This window comes from Macaca thibetana, chromosome 11 (assembly GCF_024542745.1).
Source record: "Macaca thibetana thibetana isolate TM-01 chromosome 11, ASM2454274v1, whole genome shotgun sequence".
NCBI lineage: Eukaryota > Metazoa > Chordata > Mammalia > Primates > Cercopithecidae > Macaca > Macaca thibetana.
The window spans coordinates 12,396,689-12,421,923 of NC_065588.1; the positions used below are offsets into that span (position 1 = coordinate 12,396,689).

The following is a 25,235-nucleotide window of genomic DNA, read 5'->3' on the forward strand; positions in this document are numbered from 1 at the left end:
ACAATTCCTTTTATCTGATATATCATATCTGGCTTTCAACAAAAAATTACAAGGCATACTAAAAGACAAAAAAGCAGTTTGAAGAGACAGAGCAAGTATCATAACCAGATTCAAATATGGCAAGAATATTGCAATAAACAGACAAGAATTTAAAACAACTATGATTAATATGCTAAGGGTGCTAATGGGAAAAAACAGACAACATGGAAGAATAGACTGATAATGTAAGCTAGGGGAAAAATCAAAGAGAAATGCTGGAGATCAAAAACACTATAACATAAATGAAGAATGCCTTTGATGGGTTCATTAGTATACTGTACGTGGCTGAGGAATCTGAGTTTGAGAATGTTCATAGAAACTTCCAAAGCTGAAAAGCAAATTTTTTAAAAAGACTGAAAAAAAGGGAACAGAGTATCTAAGAACTGCGTTCAATTCAGCAGCACACACACTAACACTGGAACAATTCAGAGAAGATCAGCATGGCTCCTGCGCAAGGATGACATGCAAATTTATAGTCTCGAACTCCTGACCTCAGGTGATCCACCCACCTTGGCCTCCCAAAATGCTGGGATTACAGGTGTGAGTCACCTCACCCGGCCTTATTCTTAGTTGAGCTAACAACAGTTTGTTCAAAATAGTAACAGCAACAATGCAGTCAATGATTTTAGCTCACATATAAGTGAAACGAATGATGGCAACAATACAGGGAGAAATTAGGAGTATTTTGTTCCAGCCAATTTTGTTGTAAGCCCAAAACTGTTCTAAAAAATGGTCTTTTATTTAAAAACAAACAAAAAACAAACAAAAAAAACAACAAAAAAAAAGGCAAGAGGGGAGAGCCCTTTCTGCTTCAGTTTGCGGTTCTGTAAAGCTTGGCACTCATTTTTAGTATTCAGTGGTCAATACGACGGGTACCAAATCCTCATTTGGCACATTTCCCCAAGAGTAGCTAAATCAAGTATCCAAGGTAAGGATTAAGAAAGAGAGCCTGGCCAGGTACAGTGGCTCACACCTGTAATTGCAGCCATTTGGGAGGCCAAGGCAGGGGGATCACCTGAGGTCAGGAGTTCAGGACCAGCCTGGTCAACATGGTGAAACCCCTGTCTCTACTAAAAATACAAAAACTAGCTGGGTGTGGTGATGCATGCCTATAGTCCCAGCTACTGGGGAGGCTGGAGACACAAGAATCGCTTGAACCTAGGAGCGGAGGTTGCAGTGAGCCGAGATCACGCCACTGTACAACAGCCTACGTGACAGAGCAAGGCTCTATCAAGGAAGAGAAGAGAGAAGAGACCTAACAGGAAGAGGTAAATGCTATGCCTAAAAGGTAACAAGTAGGTGTCTTCAGTTTATGCAGTGACCCAGCAGCAGAGTGAGTCTTTAGTCTCAGGATCTGCTTTATGAGACTGTGCCCTTCTCTAGGGCAGGGGTCCTCAAGCCGCAGGCTGTGGACCAGTAGCAGTCAGTGGCCTGCTAGGAACTGGCCGCACAGCAGGAGGTGAGCAGCAGGCAAGCAAGCACTACTGCCTGAGCTCTGCCTCCTGTCAGATCAGTGGCAGCATTACAGTCTCAGGAGTGCGAACCTTATTGTCAACTGCGCATGCAACGGATCTAGGTTGCACACCTCCATATGTGAATCTAATGCCTGATCTGAGGTGGCACAGTTTCATCCGGAAACCATCCCACCCAGCCCGCTACTGCCCAGTTCCTGTGGAAGAACTGTCTTCCACAAAACCGGTCCCTGGTGCCAAAAAGTTTGGGCACCACTGCTCTAGGGAAAGCAGAAAAACGACAACAGGCCCCAGCGAGCCAGGAAAGAGGCATTCATTGATTGCATTCAAGGATGCAGCACTGAAGCCGACTCAAGAGGATCGGCAGCTACTGAGGCCTGCTCAGAGGACACGGTGCAGGGATGTGATGCAGGAAAAGTCCTGAGGGAAAAAACATTCTCAAGATCTGCTAGGATATGACACAAACATTTTCTATTAAAATGAAGAACATCGGCCCGGCACAGTGGTTCACACCTGTAATCCCAGCACTGTGGGAGGCCGAGGTAAGCGGATCACCTGAGGTCGGGAGTTCGAGACCAGCCTGACCAACATGGAGAATCCCCGTCTCTACTAAAAACACAAAATTAGCCCGGCCTGGTGGCGCATGCCTATAATCCCAGCTACGTGGGAGGCTGAGGCAGGAGAATCGCTTGAACCCGCGAGGCAGAAGTTGCTGTGAGCCGAGATTGTGCCATTGCACTCCAGCCTGAGCAACAGAAGTGAAACTCCGTCTCAAAAAAAAAAAAAAAAAAAAAAAAAAAAAAAAGAATATCTCACACTGAGACTTGAAAATCTCTCGCTTAACTCAGCCATTTAAAAATTAAAGAGGCCGGGCGCGGTGGCTCAAGCCTGTAATCCCAGCACTTTGGGAGGCCGAGACGGGCGGATCACGAGGTCAGGAGATCGAGACCATCCTGGCTAACCCAGTGAAACCCCGTCTCTACTAAAAAATACAAAAAACTAGCTGGGCGAGGTGGCCGGCGCCTGTAGTCCCAGCTACTCGGGAGGCTGAGGCAGGAGAATGGTGTGAACCCGGGAGGCGGAGCTTGCAGTGAGCTGAGATCCGGCCACTGCACTCCAGCCTGGAACACAGAGCGAGACTCCGTCTCAAAAAAAAAAAAAATTAAACTGTGAGGTACATGCCTTGACTACTTCATTTTATTTTAGACTCTTTCAAAAAATAAAAATTGGTGTGCACATATTAAAGAGCAGTTTTGGTTTTATTTAATCAACCTTAGAATCTACCTTAGAAACCTGTAGATACATAAAAGCACTTAACAATGAAGTTGCTTAATTCAACTAGTTGTGTAATATATTCTGCAGGGGCTTTTATCAGCAACATATTTTAAAGTCAATTTTAGTATGCTTTGGGAAACAGAAAGCATGTGATAAATATCTCCCTTGGCTTCTCAAAAGCTAGGTTATAGGCTTATATAGAAGAAATCTCACTTCAGCAATAATCTTTATTAACTCTGGTTATGTAATCTATTTGGCCTCTAATTTATTTTGGCCTCAATTAGCTTTATTTTGGCTTTGAATTAAGAGAGAATGAACACATGTACTTGATACTGAATAATTAAATAAATATATGTGGTCACAGCTCCACTTTGCAATAGTATACACATCTGCTATTCATCCAAAAATCATGAAAACCAGGACCAGGCTGTTATATGCTGTTCATTAGTGTCCACATAAATGTAATTTTATTGCTGTGTCTGGTCTGATATTCATTTGTAATGTTTTCTGGAAAATAATTTTTAAATGGAGTGAAAGGTAGAAGATGGGCTTCATTTTAACTGGGAGAGAAGTAAGGCAAGTAAACATATATTAAGTTTTCTAGATGTCACAATTTCTTATGCCAGGAAAATAAAAATATCTCAAAATGATAATAAGATTAGACACACAAGCCATTTTTACAAATTTACTTTATACATTTTTATCATAATCCAAAGCATTTATTTGATTAGGTAAGGATAAAACAACAAATCTTCCAAAATATTCACACGCCCTAATTTGAAATGTATACTCAATTTGAATCCAGTTTCCCATAATGAAAATGTTCAGAAATGTTCAGTTTCAATAAATCTAGACTAAAGGGATAAAATTTCACCTTTTACAAGATGTAATTACATACAAAGGTGACTAATTAAGACATTGAGACTTGAGCTATAAAAACTAAGTGACCCAGATCTATACTAGGTCATAAATCATGTCACGATCCTTGAAGTTACTTATATAATCCTACCCATAATTAAAATAAGTCATTAATATACATATGACTAATTCTCAACTATCATGTACATGGTACATGAAATAATAGACAATATTTTAAAACATGTAAGTTAGAGTTTCTATTCCGGTAATTTGGTAAAAAGACAACCAGAAAATACTTCTTTTACAAAACAAATAGAACTAATGGTGAATCTTTTTATCTGATTTATACATATACACAAAATAAAATATACAAACACCTCTTTAAATGTAGAACTTATCAAGAAAGTAGGGAAAATCTCCTGAGATCAAAAATGAACAAGAAAGTAAAAAGCAGTGCATGGCCGGGCGCAGTGGCTCACGCCTATAATCCCAGCACTTTGGGAAGCCAAGGTGGACAGATCTTCAGGAGTTCGAGACCAGCCTGGCCAATATGGTGAAACCCCATCTCTACTAAAAACACAAAAATTAGCCAGGTGTGGTGGCAGGTGCCTGGAGTCCCAGCTACTTCAGAGGCGAAGGCAGGAGAATGGCTTGAACCCGGGTGGCAGAGGTTGCAGTCAGCTGAGATCGTGCCACTGCACTCCAGCCTGGGTGACAGAGCAAGACTCCATCTCAAAAAAAAAGCAGTACATGTTTGATCTGATGCTATGATGACCCTGGATTTTCTGATCTCAGAAACTGAGGAACGTCTATTACAATGGCAAACCAGGGAAGAGTTTGGCACACAAGACACAGTGTTAGAAGTAAGATTCCTGCACAAAGCATGGATCCTCAACAATGAAGTAGAAAGATCTGCCCACCGACAGAGGGAGACAAGGAAGTCTTTTTTGTCTTGCCCTAGGCTTTGAAAAGGTAGGAAAGATCACCAAAGACTTCATAATCATAAGGCCGCCCCTAGGTAGGTTTAGAGTTTGATTTATTCTATCCACATAGTACAGAAACTCCCAACTTCAAAAATTAAATATAAAAAATATTTCTGCTTGAATAGGGCAATGATAACATTTGATAACTCATTTACCAAAACTCAAACTAAGCTGGGCACTGTGGCTCATGCCTGTAGTCCCAGAAGTTTTTAGATCAGCCCAGGAAACAGTTTTTTTGTTTTGGTTTTTTTGTTTAAACAACAACAAAAACAAAAAAAAAACTCAGGCTGAGCAGCGCAGTGGCTCATGCCTGTAATTGCAACAGTTTGAGAGGCTGAGGTAGACAGATCACTTGAGCCCAGGAATTCAAGTCCAGCCTGAGCAACATGGCAAAACCCCATCTCTAAAAAAGATACAAAAATTAGCCAGATGTGGTGGCACACACCTGTAGTCCTAGCTGCTCAGGAGGCTGAGATGGGAGGATTGCTTGAGCCTGGGAGGCAAAGGTTGCAGTGGGCTGAGACCGCGCCACTGACCAAGTGAGACTCTGCCTCAAAACAAACAAACAAACAAAACAAAAAAACCCTCAAACTTCACACTTGAGATCTGTGCAATTTACTGTATATAAATTATACTTTAAAAAGTTAAGTGGTCATCTGGGCACGGTGGCTCTCGACTGTAATCCCAGCACTTTAGGAGACCGAGGTGGGCGGATCACAAAGTCAGGAGATCAAGACCATCCTGGCTAACACGGTGAAACCCTGTATCTACTAAAAAATACAAAAAATTAGCCGGGCATGGTAGTGGGCACCTGAAGTCCCAGCTTATCGGGAGGCTGAGGCAGAATGGCATGAACCCGGGAGGCAGAGCTTGCAGTGAGCCGAGATCACGCCACTGCACTCCAGCCTGGGCAAGAGTCAGACTCTGTCTCAAAAAAAAAAAAAAAAAAAAAAAAAAAAAAAGGCCGGGCGCGGTGGCTCAAGCCTGTAATCCCAGCACTTTGGGAGGCCGAGACGGGCGGATCACTAGGTCAGGAGATCGAGACCATCCTGGTTAACACGGTGAAACCCCGTCTCTACTTAAAAAAAAAAATACAAAACACTGGCGGGCGCCTGTAGTCCCAGCTACTCAGGAGGCTGAGACAGGAGAATGGCCCGAACCCGGGAGGCGGAGCTTGCAGTGAGCTGAGATCCGGCCACTGCACTCCAGCCTGGGCGACAGAGCGAGACTCCGTCTCAAAAAAAAAAAAAGAAAAAAAAAAAAAAAAAAAAAGTTAAGTGGTCACTGGAAACACCTCCAGTGAACTTGGCAAAAGCAACCCAAAATCTCTCTGGAGGAATATGCCAAGTCACTCAGAATTCTCAAGGATAGCCTCTCTGAAGATCAGCTCACAATCCAAAACTATATAAAACACTCAAGGAAGCATTTAACCTTAAGCAAGAATCCAGCAGGTATAAATTTTTAAAAAAAAAAAAAAGTGGATTTTTAAGAACTTCAGAAAACTGAACAACTTGATAGAGATTATAAATATTTAAATTATTAAAACACATAAAAGATGGAATAAAATACATAACACAAGAAAAGACATCATCAAATAATAATAGATATCCCTAATAAGAAAACACAAGAAAGCAATCCTCAGTGCATGCTAAAATAATCAATAGATGAGTGGTTAATAAGGAACTAGGTATTTGGCAAAATACAAAAGGATCATCCCACAAATAAGGACACAAGAGGAAAGGGCTCAACTTACAAATAAAGATAGTAACTTTCAGGCACTAGAGTCAAAAACCAAATATTACAACAAAAGATGCATCTAGCATCCCAACTGCCAGAAAATTTGACCATCTGAACCTACTGAATAATCTTAGCATCACTACAATATAGGACAACTTCTGATGTGACAAATACAAAGTACTCAGTACTACCTCTGAGGCATTCATGCCAAAATGTTAACTCTGTCTCTAATCAAGTCTTCAAATCTAATTTCATTTTCCAAGTAACAGGGGGATAAAAATAAATCAAATACCACAATAATTTGTTAGAAAATAAAAACTTGGCCGGGCGCGGTGGCTCACGCCTGTAATCCCAACACTTCAGGAGGCTGAGGCAGGCGGATCACGAGGTCAGGAGATCGAGACCATCCTGGCTAACACGGTGAAACCCCGACTCTACTAAAATCACAAAAAATTAGCTGGGCGTGGTGGTGGGCGCCTGTGGTCCCAGCTACTCGAGAGGCTAAGGCAGGAGAACGGCGTGAACCCGGGAGGCAGAGGTTGCAGTGAGCCGAGATCACGCCACTGCACTCCAGTCTGGGCAACAGAGCCACACTCCATCTCAAAAAAATGAATGAATGAATGAATGAATGAATGAACGAATGAATGAATGAAAGAAAGAAAATAAAAAATCTGGGACATTCTACAGGACAGCTGACCCAGTCTTTTCAATTAAGTCAACAGGGTAAGAGATAAAAAGGGAAAAGGGGAGGATCAACTCAACTGCTCTAGAAAAACCATGTGCAACTTGTAAACCTGTTTGGATCCCGATTTCAAACAAACCAACTATAAAGCAACATTTCTGAGACACAGATATCTGAGTACCAACAGACTAATTTGTAACATTAAAGAACTGTTCATTGCAAGGTATGTGAAAGACAATGGCATTATGATTCTAGAAAAAAGTATTTTTTCGAGATGCAAAATAAAATATTTACAAGTGAGATGTCAGTATGTGCATCTGCTTTAAAATATCTCAGCTAATTAAAAAAAAGAAAAGAAAAACAGCCTAAAAGCCTACATATAGAGAGTGGTTGAATAAACTATGGTACATTCACACAATGGTACACTATGCACTGGCAAAAAATGAGGAAGATCTCTATGAAATGATATGGAATGACATTCAAAATGTTAAGTTTTGGCCAGGTGCAGTGGCTCATGCCTGTAATCCCAGCACTTTGGAAGGCCGAGGCAGGTGTATCACAAGGTCAGGAGTTCGAGACCAGCCTGACCAACATGGAGCAACCCCATCTCTACTAAACATACAAAATTAGCCGGGCATGGTGGTAAATGCATGTATTCCCAGTTACTCGGGAGGCTGAGGCAGGAGAATCACTTGAACCCGGGAGGCGGAGGTTGTGGTGACCCGAGATCGCACCATTACACTTTAGCGTGGACAACAAGAGTAAAACTCTGTCTCAAAAAAATAATAATAACAATAAAAAATTAGCCAGGCATGGTGGCACACGCCTGTAGTCCCAGCTACTTGGGAGGCTGAGGCCAAAGAATCGCTTGAACCCAGGAGGCAGGAGGTTGCAGTGAGCACAGATCATGCCACTACACTCCAGCCTGGGCGACAGAGCAAGACTTCGTCTCAAAAAAAAAAAAAAAAAAAAAAGTTTAAAAAGAAAGTGCAAAAGAACATCTATAGTATGTTACTCTTTCATGTAAGAAAAGAGGATTGTAAGAATACACACATTCACGGCTGGGCACAGTGGCTCACGCCTGTACTTCCAGCACTTTGGGAGGCTGAGGTGGGCAGATTACGAGGTCAGGAGTTTGAGACCAGCTTGCCCAACACGGTGAAACCCCGCCTCTACTAAAAATACAAAAATTAGCCAGGTGTGGTGGCATGCACCTGTTAATCCAGCTACTCAGGAAGCTGAGGCAGGAGAATCGCTTGAACCCGGGATGCAGAGGTTACAGTGAGCCAAAATCATGCCACTGCACTCCAGCCTGGGCGACAGAGAGAGACTATGTCTCAAAAAAAAAAAAAAAAAAAGAATATACACATTCATATTCTGAGAGAATAGAGGTATAATAAAAGAAAAAAGAATACACACATGTATCAACTCATTTGTACATAAACGAATTCACAAGAAAAAAGCAGAAATTATTAAGACTAAGATACCTATAGAAAGGGGTGGGGAAAGACTGGATAAAAAAGGGTAGGGGATGGGACTACGATAGAAGGGATGGGGAAGAAGAACACTTTTCTGAGTATAAATTTTTATGTTATTTTTAACTCTTAGGAACATGTAAATTGTTTCACATAACACCAAAGTAAATTCGTTTCTCACAATGGTGGTATAGGCTAATGATTTTAAAACTCTTAATGTGTATATATACTAAGATGGGCAAATAAGAAAATACATCATGAATAATGAGAGCCAGGTTTCTCACTATCACAGAATAGAAGTAAATATCCCAAGTAAGAAAAGGGAGAAGGCCACGATAATTTTGTGGTAGTAGATTGGAACTGGCGATAACATGAATTTGTTTTTACATATAGCAAAGACACAGAACTAGGAGTATGTGTGTCTACATACACCATGCATTTCCTAACTCTGTCCACTGAGAGGTACTAAATACAATAAAAGAAAATGCAGCTGGGCACAGTGGCTCACGCCTGTAATCTCATGCACTTTGGGAGGCCAAGGCAGGCAGATCACCTGAGGTTGGGAGTTTGACACCAGCCTGACCAACATGGAGAAACCCCGTCTCTACTAAAAATACAAAATTAGCCAGGCGTGGTGGCACATGCCTGTAATCCCAGCTACTTGGGAGGCTGAGGCAGGAGAATCACTTAAACCCAGGAGGCGGAGGCTGCAGTGAGCAATAATCGCACCATTGCACTCCAGCCTGGGCAACAAGGGCAAAACTCTGGCTAAAAGAAAAAAAAAGAAAATCCAGTAGCAAAGAACATACCTAGTTTCCACATCTTCATTTCTAAATACCATTCTCTAATAAAAGGAGCCAGAACTCCTTGGAGAAATAGTTGATTCAAGGGGTGGAACAGAAGAAGGACACAATGAGTCTGGACTGTCTGGAGTTGCCAGAAAGTAAGAAAGTACTTAAAAAACAATGAGGTGGCCAGGCACGGTGGCTCACGCCTGTAATCCCAGCACCCTGGGAGGCCGAGGCGGGTGGATCACAAGGTCAGGAGATCCAAACCATCCTGGCTAACACGGTGTGAAACCTTGTCTCCACTGAAAAATACAAAAAATTAGCTGGGCACGGTGGCGGGTGCCTGTAGTCCCAGCCACTTGGGAGGCTGAGGCAGGAGAATGGCATGAACCCGGGAGGCGGAGCTTGCAGTGAGCTGAGATTGTACCACTGCACTCCATCCTGGGCGAGAGAGCAAGACTCCATCTGAAAAAAAATAAATAAAATAAATAAATAAAACAATGAGGGCATGTAAAATGACTCAGGAACCAAGGTGAAGGAGCTCCCACTGGCCAAATCTGCAACAATTTGAGCAAGAAAATCATGACAGTTTTGGATTATAACCTACAGGATAAAATAAATGCCCATGAATCCATACCAATTGTATCAGAAAAACACTTTTCCTTCTCTCACAGAGTCAACATAACTGAACACTTCTGACACCAGATTGCTGGGCGGGGTAACAGGGGGGTTCCCCACACCAAGCAATTCTACACCACCAGCTGGGTGTCCTACAGGCCAGTTCAATTCTGACACTATCTATGTGAAGACAGCATCAGATCCCAGTAACGGGCTCGGTTACTGCCCCCTCCATTGCAGGCACCCGTGCGCCTGACTGGCCAGCTGTAAACTGGAGGTTCCCACAATCCCCTCCTCAGGTTCAATCATTTGCTACAGTAGCTCACAGAACTCAGGGAAACACTTTATTTATATTTATCAGTTTACTATAAAGGATATTACGAAGGATACAGATGAACAACCACATGGAAAAGATACATAGGGAGAGATCTAGAAGGGTCACGAGCACAGGAGATTCCATCCTAATGAAACACGAAAATCGATGTGTTCACCAACCCAGAAGTTCTCAAAAACCCACGTAGTTCAGGGCTTTTTTTTTTTTTTTTTTTTAGAGAGGCTTCTTATATAGGCATGACTGATATTAGCTTTATCTCCAGTCCCTCTCCCCTTCCCAAGGATGTGAAGCAGAGCTGAAAGTTCCAAGCTTCTAATCATGGCTTGGTCTTTCTGGTGACCAGCCCCCATCCAGAAGCCTACCAAGAGTTGCCTCATTAAAACAAAAGATGTTCCTGTCACCCAGGAAATTCCAACGGATTAGGAGTTCCATGTCAGGCACTGGAGTCAAAGACCAAATATTAGAACAAAAGATGCACCTAGCACCCCTACTGCTCAGGAAATTACAAGGGTTTTAGAAGCTCTGTGCCAAGAACCAGGGGACAGACACCAAATACATTTTCACAATATCACACTCATATAAATAACTGAATAAATAAATGAGAGAGACAGGACAGCTGTATGTTAAGGGAGAAGTCTAACTAATAATGCACACAGAAGGAATAATGGAACTAGAAAAATTGCTATTTGGCAAAAAGCAAACACCACAGTAGTAATTACTACAGGCAAAAACTATCAAGGAATGATAACATTTGTGGATAAAAGTATGATGAGAAACAGGATAATTGCACAGCCTCAAATATATATTGCAAGGAAAAAAATAATAACTACAGTGAAAAAAAACTAGCAGACAAAACCATAACCAAGTGATCAACTGTAACATCACCCAGTATCCACATAATGTGCCTGCTGACAGGATGCCCTGAGAAGGGCATAATATCACTTCTGTGGTATTCTTGCCAAAAATGTGTAACTTTAATCAAATCACGAGAAACAGCAAATAGAGCCAAACTGAGGAACGTTCTACAAATGACTGACCGATAATCTTCAAAAACGTCTAGGTTATGAACAATGAAGAAAGACTACCAAAACATCTCAGATTAGAAAAGGCTGAGGAGATAACTAAACACAAAATGGGATCCTGGCCCAGAGAAAGGACTAATGGGGAAAACGGAGAAATTCAAATATGGTCTACAGATTAGTTAATAGTATTCTATCAACATTAATTCCTGGTTCGATAACTGTTCTATGGTTATACAAAATGTCAATATTTATGGAAGCTGGGTGAAAGTTATACCAGAACTATGTACAATTTTTGCAACTTTTTTCCAAGTCTAAAATTATTGATATACTGTTTTCTCTACTTTTATGTAGCTGAGATTTCCTCATAAGTTTTTAAACAAGGGACACAAAGAAATTCTAAAAAATTAAAATGTAGTCACTGATATTAAAACCTCAATTAACATATTAAACTGCAAAATTAGGCACAGCTGAAGAAAGAATTTTGCTATCTAAATGGCAGGTACAAAAAAAAAAAAAAAAAAAACCCCAGAAAGTGGCTCAGAGAAATAATGAGAGAGAAGATAAAAGAGCAAAATTAAGAGGAAAGGAACAAGAAATTAGAAAGGAACACATCAAACAAGAGTTCCAAAGACGACCAAGGAGAATGAAGGAAAATTAAGAAAAAAATGGGTAAGAATTCTCTAGAATTAACAAACAACAAAAATGTTTAGATTCTAGAAATATGAATCCCAACCAGGATAAATAAAAATATATCCACATCTAGACACAGGGTAGACAAAGCTGCAAAATACCAAAAATCAAGAGAAGCTTTTAAAAACCAGAAAAATATTAAAAAGATAAATTATAAATTATAAAGCAACACAGACTTAATCGTACCAACAATTAAAGCCACACACTCTCAAAGGTCTGAGTGAAAATAATCACACAGAATTCTATACTCTAATTATCATTTCAAGAATGAGGGCAAAATAAATACATTTTTAGACAAAGACCAAGAGTTACTATTAACAGACCCTCAATGAAAGAAACATTGAAGGGCACACTTCAAACAAAAGGAAGCTGAATTCAAATGGATTAATTGGGATGCAAAAAGCAATGGTAAAATAAGAAATTGGTACACTGAGTAAACCTAAAAACATAAAACTTATTTTAAAAGGTCCTTTAAACAAAGCTACCATGTTGAATTTTTTTAAGTAATTCAACTTGTAAAAAAAAAAAAACACAAAAAACAAAAAACCATGGCTTCAGTAAGATACCTTTCACAAAGAAAAAAAGGACTAAACATGGAATCCAAAAATTTCAACTAAGAATATAGCTCCCTCTCACTTTATCTTGGTCAAAGGCCTTGGTTTCTTCACCCAAAGAAGGGAAGGAAGACATTTAGCTAGAGGATCCTTAAGATTTCCTTCCAGTTCTAGGATTCAAGGGATAGAAAACAGACCTTCCCAATTTACCAGAACATCTTTCAAAACTATAAGTTGTTTACACCAAGATCCTTCATATACAGGGCCAGTGTTTTAAAGCAAGATCTAATCTGAAGCTTTAGATTTTAAATAATTGGCTATCTGCTTCTATGCAAAAGTCAACTGGAAACAGATATGATCTCAGAAAAAGAACAAAGAAAATAATGCACTTTTAAACTGTTCCATTTTTAAAGAGCTAATGGAGGAAGGAAAGGCACAGTCCAAGTGGTAGGAAAACCAAAACAGTATAAAACTCAATAAGTTTAAGTGAAAATTTCTAAAAGAAATACAGTATCAATATCAATTGGTACAAAAATAAAAACAATCATATTTTATCCCTAGTTCACAAACTAGCTGACAAACCCCTCCTTCCAAAACCTTAAAGATTCACTGTAATTTCTGAAGAGTCATCAACCCTGGAATACATCAAAGGTAGATAAAATCCCCAAATGCAGGCAGCCTACACTCATAAAGATACCCTATTCCTTTTTTTTTTTTTTCATCTCCAACCATACAGAGGAAGGTATCCTATTCTTTGTCATCACCAAGTTTCAGTCTTCTACTAAGGATGAATGAAAAGCTCAACGCTACATGCAAAGAAAGCTTTTATTAAAAAGCAAAGCTATTAAAATACTGTGTTATGTAAAGGCATTCAGTTATACTACAACTACTCCCCTTCAAAATTCCTTCAATAAATGCTCACAGATATGAAGCATAAAAAAGTAGACAATGCAACTGAAACATATTAATTTGAGACACAGTGATGGATATCACTTGATATGAAGAAACTAAAACTGGATGAGAGTTAAGATAATTTTAAGAAAACAGCCCTACGTTAACATTGAGAACACACACACACACACACACACACACACACACACACAGACAGACACACACCACGAGTTTGTTGTTTCTTAATTTCCAAGGCCTTGATTCATAAGCCATTCAAGCTAAACATCTAATTCAGATTTCCTGACCAGATTAGTGGTTCTTCTAACACATCACTCTTAATTTTTAGATAATGATCTCAAAAAGACTCACCTCCAAACATATGTGAATCTATATAATCTGCCTAAAAGTAACTGGCTACATTTTCCACTCTCTATACAAAAAGAATCTTTTTATGGCCTGGCACAGCAGCTCACTCCTGTAATGCCAGCACTTTGGGAGGCCGAGGCGGGTGGATCACCTGAGGTCAGGAGTTCGAGACCAGCCTGGCCAACACGGAGAAACCCTGTCTCTACTATAAACACAAAAAATTAGCCAGGCGTGGGGTGGCAGGCACCTGTAATCCCAGCTACTAGGAAGGCTGAGCCAGGAGAAGTGCTTGAACCCGGGAGACAGAGATTGCAGTGAGCCGAGGTCACGCCACTGCACTCCAGCCTACGCAACAAGAGTAAAACTCGGTCTCAAAAAAAAAAAAAAAAAAAAAAGAATGAATCCTTTGTCATCTCAAAGTATTTTTCCGTTTACATCAAATGGAACTGGAAAAAAGGTTTCAACTGTAGAGTAAAACGGGAGGCCCAGAGTGATGACATATGCAAGGTAGTAAAAACAAAAGTTTAAGAATCTGCTCCACAAAAACACAATTCTAAGTGTAACATACTTAAACCACTGACTCAAATGTGTAACCGTAAAATAAAATTTTTTAAATAGCTATTCAGAGTTCTGTAAAATAAAAGTTTTTAAATAGCTGTTCAGAGTTCTTTCTTTAAATATCTCACTTTTTTTGTTGTTGTTTGTTTTTTGGAAACGGGGTCTTTACTCCATCACCTAGGCTGGAGCGCCATGGCTCAGTCTCGGCCCACAGCAACCTCCGCTCCTGGGCTCAAGTGATCCTCCGACCTTGGCATCCTGAGTAGCTCAGGACCACAGGCGTGTGCCACCATGCCTGGCTAATTTTTTGTATTTTTTTGTAAAGACAGGGTTTCATCATGTTGCACAGGCTGGTCTCAAACTCCTGTGCTCAAGTGATCCGCTCACCTTGGCCTCCTAAAGGGCTGGGATTATAGGCATAAGCCACCACACCCAGCCAATATCTCAGTTTTTAAACTCAAAATAATGTCAAAACTGAAAGAAACCCATCATTTTAGAGATAAGGAAAATTAGATCCAAGACACTGAAGTAATTTGCTGGTAAACAGAGCTAGGTATTGGCCGGGCACGGTGGCTCATGCCTGTAATACCAGCACTTCAGGAGGCCGAGGTGGGCGGATCACGAGGTCAAGGGATTGAGACCATCCTGGCCGACATGGTGAAACCCTGTCTCTACTAAAAATACAAAAATTAGCTGGGCATGGTGGCATGCGCCTGTAGTCCCAGCTACTTGGGAGGCTGAGGCAGGAGAATCACTTGAACCCGGGAAGTGGAGGTTGCAGTAAGCCAAGATTCCACCACTGCACTCCAGCCTGGCGACAGAGCAAGACTCTGTCTCAAGAAAAAAAAATAATAACAGTAGAGCTAGGTATAACATAAAACAAGCTCCAGTGAATATATTTTTATAAAATATGATCTTGATAACTTTTGTGAAAAACTAAGGACTAAAAATCTTAATTATGTTTTAAATAAACATTTGTAATCAAAGCCATACTCATTTGGAATTCATAGAAGACCATGCTAAAATTTGCATTTGCTTAGAAAATGCTTTCTTCTAAAAAAGAAAGCTAATACTGTAATAGAAAATATTATTTTCCTTTAACTTTTAAAACTTAAAAGTTTTCCTTTAAGAAAAGCTTTTTTCTTAAAGTTCAGTCACAAAAAAAGATTTAGGAACTATTTTAGTCACCTGGGATATATAAGTGTAGAAAATACTTTTAAACATATTCAAAATATGATAATTATATGTATAAAACTGATAGAAAAATTACAAATCATTTTTTTCCACTGAGGTAGATGCGCAAGCATTTTTAAAGCAGAACTTTTAGTGTTGTTAATGTTATATTTAACAATGATTTAAAAATACATATTTTTGGCTGGGCACAGTGGCTCACACATATAATCCCAGCATTTTGGGAGGCTAAGGCAGGCGGATCACTTGAGGTCAGGAGTTCATGACCAGCTTGGCTGACATGGTGAAATCCTGTCTCTACTAAAAATACAAAAATTAGCTGGGCATGGTAGTGTGCGCCTGTAATCCCAGCTACTGGGGAAGCTGAGGCAGAAGAATGGCTTGAACCTGGGAGGCAGAGGTCGCAGTGAGTAGAAATTGTGCCACTGCACTCCAGCCTGGGCAACAGAGTGCGACTCCGTCTCAAAAAATAAAAATGATAATAAAAAATAGGCCAGGCGCGGTAGCTCACGCCTGTAATCCCAGCGCTTTGGGAGGCAGAGGCGGGCAGATCACGATGTCAGGAGATCAAGACCATCCTGGCTAACATGATGAAACTCCGTCTCTACTAAAAGTACAAAAAATTAGCCAGGCATGGTGGCGGGCGCCTGTAGTCACAGCTACTCGGGAGGCTGAGGCAGGAAAATGGCACGAACCCGGGAGGCGGAGCTTGCAGTGAGCAGAGATCGCGCCACTGCACTCCAGCCTGGGCGACAAAGCGAGACTCCATCTCAAAAATAAATAAATAAACAATGAATAAATAAAAATATGTATTTTAAAAATATAAATATTCAAAGCTTTTTAGTATAAATTCACCTCAAATTGAATCACTGAAGTTTAACTTTATAAAAAAACATCTAAAATGATTTGGAATATGAAAGGATCCTAAACGAACAAACAAAACACCCTTAAACTTAACACAGGTCCTCAACATCACCAAGATTAGTACAGTTGCTTAGCATGGTAACTGTGGAATCAGAGTGAAGGGCTCCAGCATTAGGAGCAGCCACGTAGGAATCACCTCTACTCACTATAACCTAAGACTACAGTTTACTGTAACTCTGGTTGTTCATTCCGTAACAATTTCATACACAAATCTTCCCGTTTCTTAGTCCGAAGTGTACACCGCTAGTCACTATTATAAGAAAAAAAAAATCTCAGACTAATATAATAGAGGCCAAATTTAGAGAGAGGAATAAAAATCTTCCTTCAGTGTAGGCTAAATGGACTGATTACACAAAGAACTCCATACATCCGAAAGCACACAGATGTCTGCACTAGTTCCCAGGGCTCAAACAATACCAGTCATTCAATAGCTTTCCTTTTACGTAAGTTGCTGTGAGAGAGCTCAGTCAGCTCCTGTGAACCTCATAAACCAGGATCCTGGAACTCTGAAAAGTCTACATTTTTCCTCAGCACTGTTTTCATGTACTTTGCCTGGAACTCAAACTTCATATTTCCCCCAAAAAATAAATCTGGAAATCATCTATTCTGTTTGACAAATGATGTACTCTACCTATAATTACTTTTCAGCTAAAACCACAATCCACGATATAAATCCAAGATCATTAACACTGAAAGATTATCTGAATATATTTTTCAGTGCAGGAGTTTAAAACATAATTTTAAATACACTCCATCATATGTACATATATCATATGTATATATAACATTTGACCAGATTCTATTTGTTTCCAGTTGAGTCATTTTTAAAATAACCATAACACAAAATGACTTCTCGAAATTAAAAGAAATTTTGAGAGGACTGTTAAAGCTAGGGGAGGGGGCTGAATTTACCCACTCTCTCTCCCCTATATTACCCTCCTCTGCCTCTCACATTAACCACACACATCAAAAATACTAAAAAATATTTCACTGGGTGTTTGACCAAGTCTTTAGTCCACAGAAAGAGTTATTCTTCACTGAACCACCTTCAGAAGCTACATAACACTACCTTCTACCTTCAAAGTACATTACTACTGATTCTTCCAATAATCTTTTTTATCAGCTAAGTCTTTGGTGAATTCTCACATTCAATAATGAGAAGTAACAAGGATAAATTAAAGCCACAGAAACTCTAAAGTATTTTTTAATCAAATGGCAAAATTACTTCAGAAGATACTTATCAGACCTGCTACCCAGAAGTAAAGCTCATTAGTTTTGAGGAACAAAATGAAAATGATTAATTTACTCACTAAACTATTAGATCCTGAAGAGTCAAGAGGAACTATATACATTCAGTTCCCTTTAATAATGTACAATCATGTAATCATTAATCCCTCACAGAAATGATCAAGATCCCATTCCAAAATTTGGCAATGAAGCTCATAACAGCTCTTGTGTCTCTTCTGATTATTTTAACACTCTTCCTCTCTTCACATACATGTTACATAATGCAAATAAACATGCTGTGAAGAAGAAAAAGTTGTCTCTCCCAAGTTTTCTGTCCTTAAATAAAACAGTAAAGATAAACTAAACCCCCTCTCTCCAACCAGAGTACAAAATGAAGAACTCTGAACATAATAACCGTTTAATAGATATTTTATTAAATTTCAATCATCACTCTTACAGTGGTAAGCCTTAATTTGTCAAGAAGAAAAAGAGGGGAAAAAAGAACTTTATCTTTTCACCAAAGTATTCTTCCCTAATGACGACTAAAAGTACCAAAACCCTATGTGTTCTACAAAGCAGTAACCTCAGAAACATTTCAGCAATCCCTGAGCCTTACGAACTCTGTTAGCAAAGGACAAACTCCATTTCTCAAAAAATATCTGTAAAGTTCTCAACAACCAAATTATTTGATTACTACAGTTACATCTGAGACCTCCTCCTCAGGACATCCAATGCTTTTTCGTACCATCAGAGCCACTACAATATTTCCCGGTGCTTTAAGAGCACCATCTTCTCTCAACAAACACGTTTTAATTCCACTATAAAAAAATACGTATTTGTATTTCCAGACATCTCCCTCTAAAATTTCACTACACTACTGCCCATGTTATCCTTTACAGTCAAATCAGTCTTCTCATTTTTCTACAACATGGCATCCTGTTCAACCTCTGTAACCAAATCAGGCCTGATATCAAGATAAAGCAGCACATAAACCTTTCCTCCATTCTTCCCAAGTTCTCATTTATTACATAAAAAGAATCTACTCCTTTCCATAAATGAAATGAGTTTTAAAGCATTCTAATACAATTGAAAGCTAAAAAAAACAAAGTACTAAAATAGTACAAGTTATTTATCTTTGGATTTTAACCAAATATTAGTCATTTTAGGTTCATGTTCAGATAGTTACCTATACTTAGCCATGACAGACTGGCCATGACAATTTATTCCATAAAGAAATATCATAAAATGGTATACGCTAATAGTAGAAATGAGGCATAGTAACAGAAGCAATGTGGGGATACAGTTCACACTTTGAAATGAGATTTTCTCAGAGCTTTAAGTTTTCCTTCTCATTAGAAAATTAACCTTTATTGCAAATATATGTTTAGCTAACTGGAAATGAGTTATTTAGTAACTTTTATTTTTCATTCAATGCTGACATATTAAATAACGCTTCAGAGTGTAACATAAAAAAACACTAGTTATCACAATATCATTGTGTATATAATAAAAGTTATAACATCTAGTCTACCTCATCTTGAGCTATCAAATCCTTCTCTTTTTAAGTTTTCATTCCTTCAAATTATCTTCTGATATCACAAAAAATAAATACAGAAGAAAACCCAGGAAATATAAACATGGTTATTAGAAACCCAAAACAATTTACAGAAACACTAAGAACACAACACACTGGGCACAGTGGCTCACACCCGTGATCCCAGCGCTTTGGGAAGCCAAGGCAGAGCGATTGATCACTTGAGCCCAGGGGTTCGAGACCAGCCTGGGCAAGATGGTGAAATTCCGTCTTTACAAAAAAAATTTTTTTTGAGACAAAGTCTCACTCTGTTGCCCAGGCTGGAGCACAGTGGTGCAATCTCAGTTCACCGCAACCTCCGCCTCCCAGGTTCAAGTGATTTTCGTGCCTCAGCCACCCGAGTAGCTAGGATTACAGACGTGTGCCACGACGCCCAGCTAACAAAAAAATTTTTTTAGTTAGCCAGGTGTGGTACACACAACTAAAGTCCCAGCTACGTGGGAGGCTGAAATGGGAGGACCACTTCAGCCTGGGAGGTTGACAGTGCAGTGAGCTTTGATTGCACCACTGCACTACAGCCTGGGTGACAGAGCAAGACCTTGTCAAAAATAATAACAACAATAATAATAACAACACAACATAACTTTCTACATTCAAGTCTACTCAACAAAGAAGCCCAAAGAATCTAAAATTCCTGTTTTCGATCTTTCTCTTCTCATAGGGGTCAGGGTGGTGTATGTCAGTGGAGAAAAACCAGGAGGAGGTACGATGATCTTCGTACACTGTACAAAAACTTACCCACTTGAAGGATCTAACGCAATAGCTCTGGGTTGATCCAACTCTTGCCAAAATAAAACTTTTCGTAAAGATCCATCTAAATTAGAAACTTCAATCCGATTAGTTTCAGAATCTGTCCAGTACAATTTTTCTCCAAGCCAATCACATGCCAGCCCATCGGGGGACAATAATCCAGAAACAACAACATTCTGTACACTCTCAGTTTTGTTAAATTCTGTTCGTTTAATGGCTTCTTCGCTGACATCACTCCAGTATATCAAGCCATGACCAAACACAAAGTCCACCGCAGCTGCATCCTCCAAGCCTCCAACTACAATCGTAGCATTCTCTTTGCCATTTGTAGCATCAACCAATCGCAAGTCCCGTCTGTTTGCATAAAGCAACAAAGGGGCCGCTAGAACAAAAAAAGAAAAATATGTAAGTGAAAAGGAAGAAAAGGTATTGGTTCTTGTAAACTGGGTTTCAAATCAGTATTAGTGATTGTCAAAGATAAGAAAAGAGTAAATAAATCAGTTGGAGACCATCTAAAATACTTTCACACACAAAATATTTTTGCAGCATTTAAAAAATAAGACATAGGAAAGGGGAGGGAACTATTTCCACCATGATAGTCTTTTCTTGTTAAAATAACTCAGATAAAATTTTAAAGCCTGGCTATACCAAGAATTGGCAAGGATATGGAGCTACTGGAACACTCATACTCTACTGGGGTGAATGTAAAATGGTACAGTCACTTGGGAAAACAGTTTGGCAGTTTCCTAAAAGGTTAAACATACAACCTACTATACAATCCAAGGCAATAGCTAGGTATTGCCTATTCCACATCTAGGTATTTACTCAACAGAAACAAAAACATACGTCAATACAAAGACTTATATGCAAATGCTCATAGCAATTTATTTGTAATAACCCAAACTGGAATCAACCCAAATGTCATCAACAGACTAATGGATAAAACTGTAATACTGCCATACAATAGAAAATAATGAACTCTTTGTACATGAAAAATAGGTGGATCTCAATTCAGAATGAAAGAAGCCAGGCCAAAACAAAGGTATATATTGCATGACTCTCATCTATATAAACTTTTACAAAAGGTAAACTAGTCTATTATGACATAAAGCAGACCAATGGCTGTCTCAACATAGGGAGAGAAGATGCAAAAGAATAAGGGGGAGAATTAAAAAGGGGCACGAGCAAACTTTTGCAGGTGATGAGCTATATTATCAATAATGATGGTTTCGGAGGTGTAAACATGTCAAAACTTACTAAATTTTACACTTGACATAAGCAAAATTTATTGTCTATCAATTATACCTTAATAAAACTGTTACAGTTTGACTGAAATAGTTCTTAGTAAAGCTACTTTATTCTGTTCTATATTACTCTCAAAATGACCTTTGAAAAGACCCGAAACTAAATATAAAGCCAATCTTACAGAAATAACATTTAACTTTGAGAAAGTTAAGGCTGTTGGAAGTGAGGTAGTATAAATTCCATGTTTTTTGGGTTTTATTAAATATCTATTCCAAGCTTGACATTTACTTTCCTAATATCAAGCAACAATTAAAAATCTAGAGCACTACTGTCCTACAGAACTTTCTGCGATGATGGAAATGTCCAATCCACTGCATAACACAGTACCACCAGTCACACGCAGCTATGGAGCACTTAAAATGTGGCTAGTGTGACTAAGAAATTAAATTTTTAATTTTATATAACCCTTTTTTTTTTTTTTTTTTTTGAGACAGAGTTTCACTCTTGTTGCCCAGGCTGGAGTAAAATGGCACGATCTTGGCTCACTGCAGCCTCCACCTCCCGGGTTCAAGCAATTCTCCTGCCTCAGCCTCCCGAGTAGTTGGAATTACAGGTGCCCACCACTACGGGTCCAGCTAATTTTTTGTATTTTTACCAGAGGCGGGGTTTCGCCATGTTGGCCAGACTGGTCTTGAACTCCTGGCCTCAAGTGATCCACTCACCTTGGCCTCCCAAAGTGCTGGGATTACAGGTATGAGTCGCTGCACCTGGCCCCAATTTTATATAATCTTAATTCATTCCAATTTATATAGACAAGTGTGACTAGTGGCGGTATTGGATAGCACACATCTAGAGGCTGGAATGCAGAACATTAATGAGGCAGCAAAAGTAAGACCAAGCTAGGCGCGGTGGCTCACACCTGTAATTCCAACACTTTGGGAGGCTCAAGCAGGAGGACTGGTTAAGCCCAGGAGTTTGAGACCAGCCTAGGCAACACATGGAAACCCCATCTCTACAAAAAGATAAATTTAAAAAATTAGTCAGGCATAATGGTGCACGCCTGTAGTCCCAGGTACTCGGGAGACTAAAATGGGAGGATCACTTGAGCCCAGGAGTTCAAGGCTGCAGTGAGCTATGATCACACCACTGTGGTGCCCCAGCCTGGGTGACAGAGGGAGACCCTGTCTAAAAAAAAATAAAAAGTGAGTTATGATGCAATAATCTAAATGACCTTCTTTCACAATTACTTACTAAAGGTCTACAACTGTGTCATCTGAAGCCAAGCCCAACTACCATTTAGAAGTAACCATTTCCCCTTTTTCAAGAAATTACTCCAATGTCAAAAAAGTATAAGAAAAAAGTGATGTTTCCACTAATTTATAGATTGTGTCTGTCAAATAGTTATGAATGTATACTATTTTCAACTATAAGTACAACATAAACTTCCCTAACTAAGCTTAAATCCAACATTCTTAGTCAAAAACAAACTGGCAGACAGCTTTTTTAAAAAGTGACTAACCAATCTTTCTGCTTATTCTGAGTATCTGCTGCAGCTATTAGCAAATTCATAAATTTCCCTAACAGAGTCACTTTTAATTCATTTCAGGCCTTCACACATCACACTGACTTATCAGTCCCCACAGAGCCCACTATACTGAGTCTCTCATACTATGGGCCAAATATGAACATCAGAAAAAAGGTCCCTACTAGTGAAGGATACAATGCTAAGTGCCGTACAAGGCTAAGGAATACCCACGAAACACTTAACATTTAAAATCCAAGAGAGATAATAATGTAATATTTACTGGGCACCTTCTTTATGGCACTATCCTTGGAAAACTACAGCAAAGCTATAGGACATTAGGTAGCAGCCAAATGTCTTTCATTGCTTTCAAGCAAAACTTTAACACTTCTACGTGTACTGAATATTTTTGGTCTACAAAATCCAAAGACGCTTTCTAGTAATTTAAGACCTCACAAGCGTTCTGAGTCTCCTCTCCCTCCTGAAAATGGGTGAAGGAGGCAAGTTAATCTTTTTTAAGTTAGCAATACTAGTTACAATTGAGGATTTGTGAAGGACTATACATAAATCTGCTGCACATAAACCACACTATTGAAAGGAAATCCCAGGGTTCATCCTGTCCAGCCACCCTTCTGATACTTGAATACTTTCTATTACATTGTCACCAGTATCTGTTCAGCAACATATTAAATGGGATATCTGAGAGGTATAATTTGATTTGTAACATTGTTTTTATCTACCCAAGAGATACACTGGATCCACACACTTGCTCCCTGGAACGTGCTAGTATCTTCCATTCCGGAGAGCTTACTTTCTGACCGCCTAGTATTCAGATAACCCAAATAATCACCATCACTTCTCTTTAGTGGAACACTCACAGTGCTCAGGAATCCTTGTTTTTCTTTATTAAACTCCTGGGAAACTTTCCCTACCAGCCTTTCTAAGCTTTTTCTACTTTGAAAGACTAATTTCCATGCCCTGAATCCTTCATTCTCAGACCGTCTCATAAAACAATCTCAGTGAAGCAGGAAATAAGGTAAATGTCATACATCCCCAACATCTTAATTTATACCTCCCAAAATTTTCTCTCCACCCATTTTCCCTAACCTTGTCCTCAGCCTCAAATGACAAGATGGCCTTCCTCCTAAGGCTAAAGCAATACTTTCGGTTCAGCCTCCTTACCGCCTCTCTACAACTCTGCTCTATCAATTGTTCTGTATTTCTTGTATTTTCAGTGGTTTATGCTAGGTTTCTTGCTATCGAAAACTTTTGTTTTAATAACCCTAACCTTGTTACCATCAGAATAATAATTATACTTCTACTAACTGCAAAATCTTATAACATTGGTATATACACTTCATACTACCATTCATTAGCTATTACTCTTTTATCTAACTTCCTACCCATCACTCAACTGCAAGTACTTTCTCTAAATCTTTGTAACCAAATCCAGTGGTCTTTTCTCAATCTTTATTCTTGACATCTCTAGAGCATTCAATGCTGTTGACTATATCCCTACCTATATAGAATGTTCTCCTCATACAATACTACCTATTTTTCTTGTTCGTCTTGTTTCAAACCTTCCAATTCCTATATATAGTTATCCCAAGACTCTCTGTTGCTCCCAAATGAAAGAGTATAGAAAACTAAAGTTCACAAGCGACAGCGACACAAGGTGGCAGCCACCACTGGCTCAGGAGTAAAAGTCTCTTGCAATTTCCCACTTTTTGAAGAACTCAAAGAAGGCCAAAAAGGAGTAGGAGATGGCACAGTTAGCTGAGGTCTAGACGATGATAAAGACATGACACTTACAAGATGGACAGGTATGATAATCGGGCCTGCAAGAACAATTTATGAAAACAATATACAGCCTTAAAATAGAATGTGGACCACCCAGAAGCATCCCCCTTTGCAAGATTTGTAACAAAAAATTAATATGAACGGAGTTAATAGTTCTAATGGAGTGGCAGACCCAAGAGCCACATTAGTGCTAGCAAAATGGCAGAATTCATAGCACCAAAGTTGTCCTGCAAGACCTTTGGCGCGTAATGGTGTCTAAAGAAAGTATGAAACTCCCTCAGCCACCTGAAGGACAGTGTTACAGCAATTAATCGAAAAGGTCCTTCCCCTTCCCCTTCCCCCCACCGCCCCATTCAATTTAAGCAGTCTTCATTTTCCACAGTAGCCAATTTTCTAGCTACGTCTTGTAGACTTCAAAGTACTGGAAAGGAAGCTCCCATTCAAAGGAAATTTATCTTAAGATACTGTAAAACTAATATTGTCCATCTGAAATATATAAGTTGTGCTATAACAAAAAAAGAAAGAAAGAGAATTAAAGTTCACCTGGTCAACAAGCAATTCTATGCAGCTAATTTCCAAAACATTATCTCCAGTTCTGTCCCTCTAACTTTTTGTTGGCCATCTCTACCTCCCATTAAAT

The 25,235-nt window shown here is 39.3% G+C and overlaps 1 protein-coding gene, 1 non-coding gene and 1 pseudogene across 2 annotated transcripts in view; 2 read left to right on the forward strand and 1 right to left on the reverse strand.

Annotated features, from left to right (window-relative positions):
• LRP6 (LDL receptor related protein 6) overlaps positions 1-25,235 on the reverse strand; it is a 153,625-nt gene that overhangs the window by 111,654 nt on the left and 16,736 nt on the right. The window contains exon 2 of the mRNA XM_050748223.1: positions 20,017-20,410. Coding sequence (XP_050604180.1) covers positions 20,017-20,410 — 394 coding nt within the window. The remainder of the gene's footprint in view (positions 1-20,016; positions 20,411-25,235) is intronic.
• Positions 425-532, forward strand: LOC126931856 (U6 spliceosomal RNA). Its single transcript, XR_007717970.1, has one exon. It is a non-coding gene; the product is annotated as a U6 spliceosomal RNA (small nuclear RNA).
• LOC126930330 (ubiquitin-conjugating enzyme E2 variant 1-like) lies at positions 22,135-24,906 on the forward strand (annotated as a pseudogene).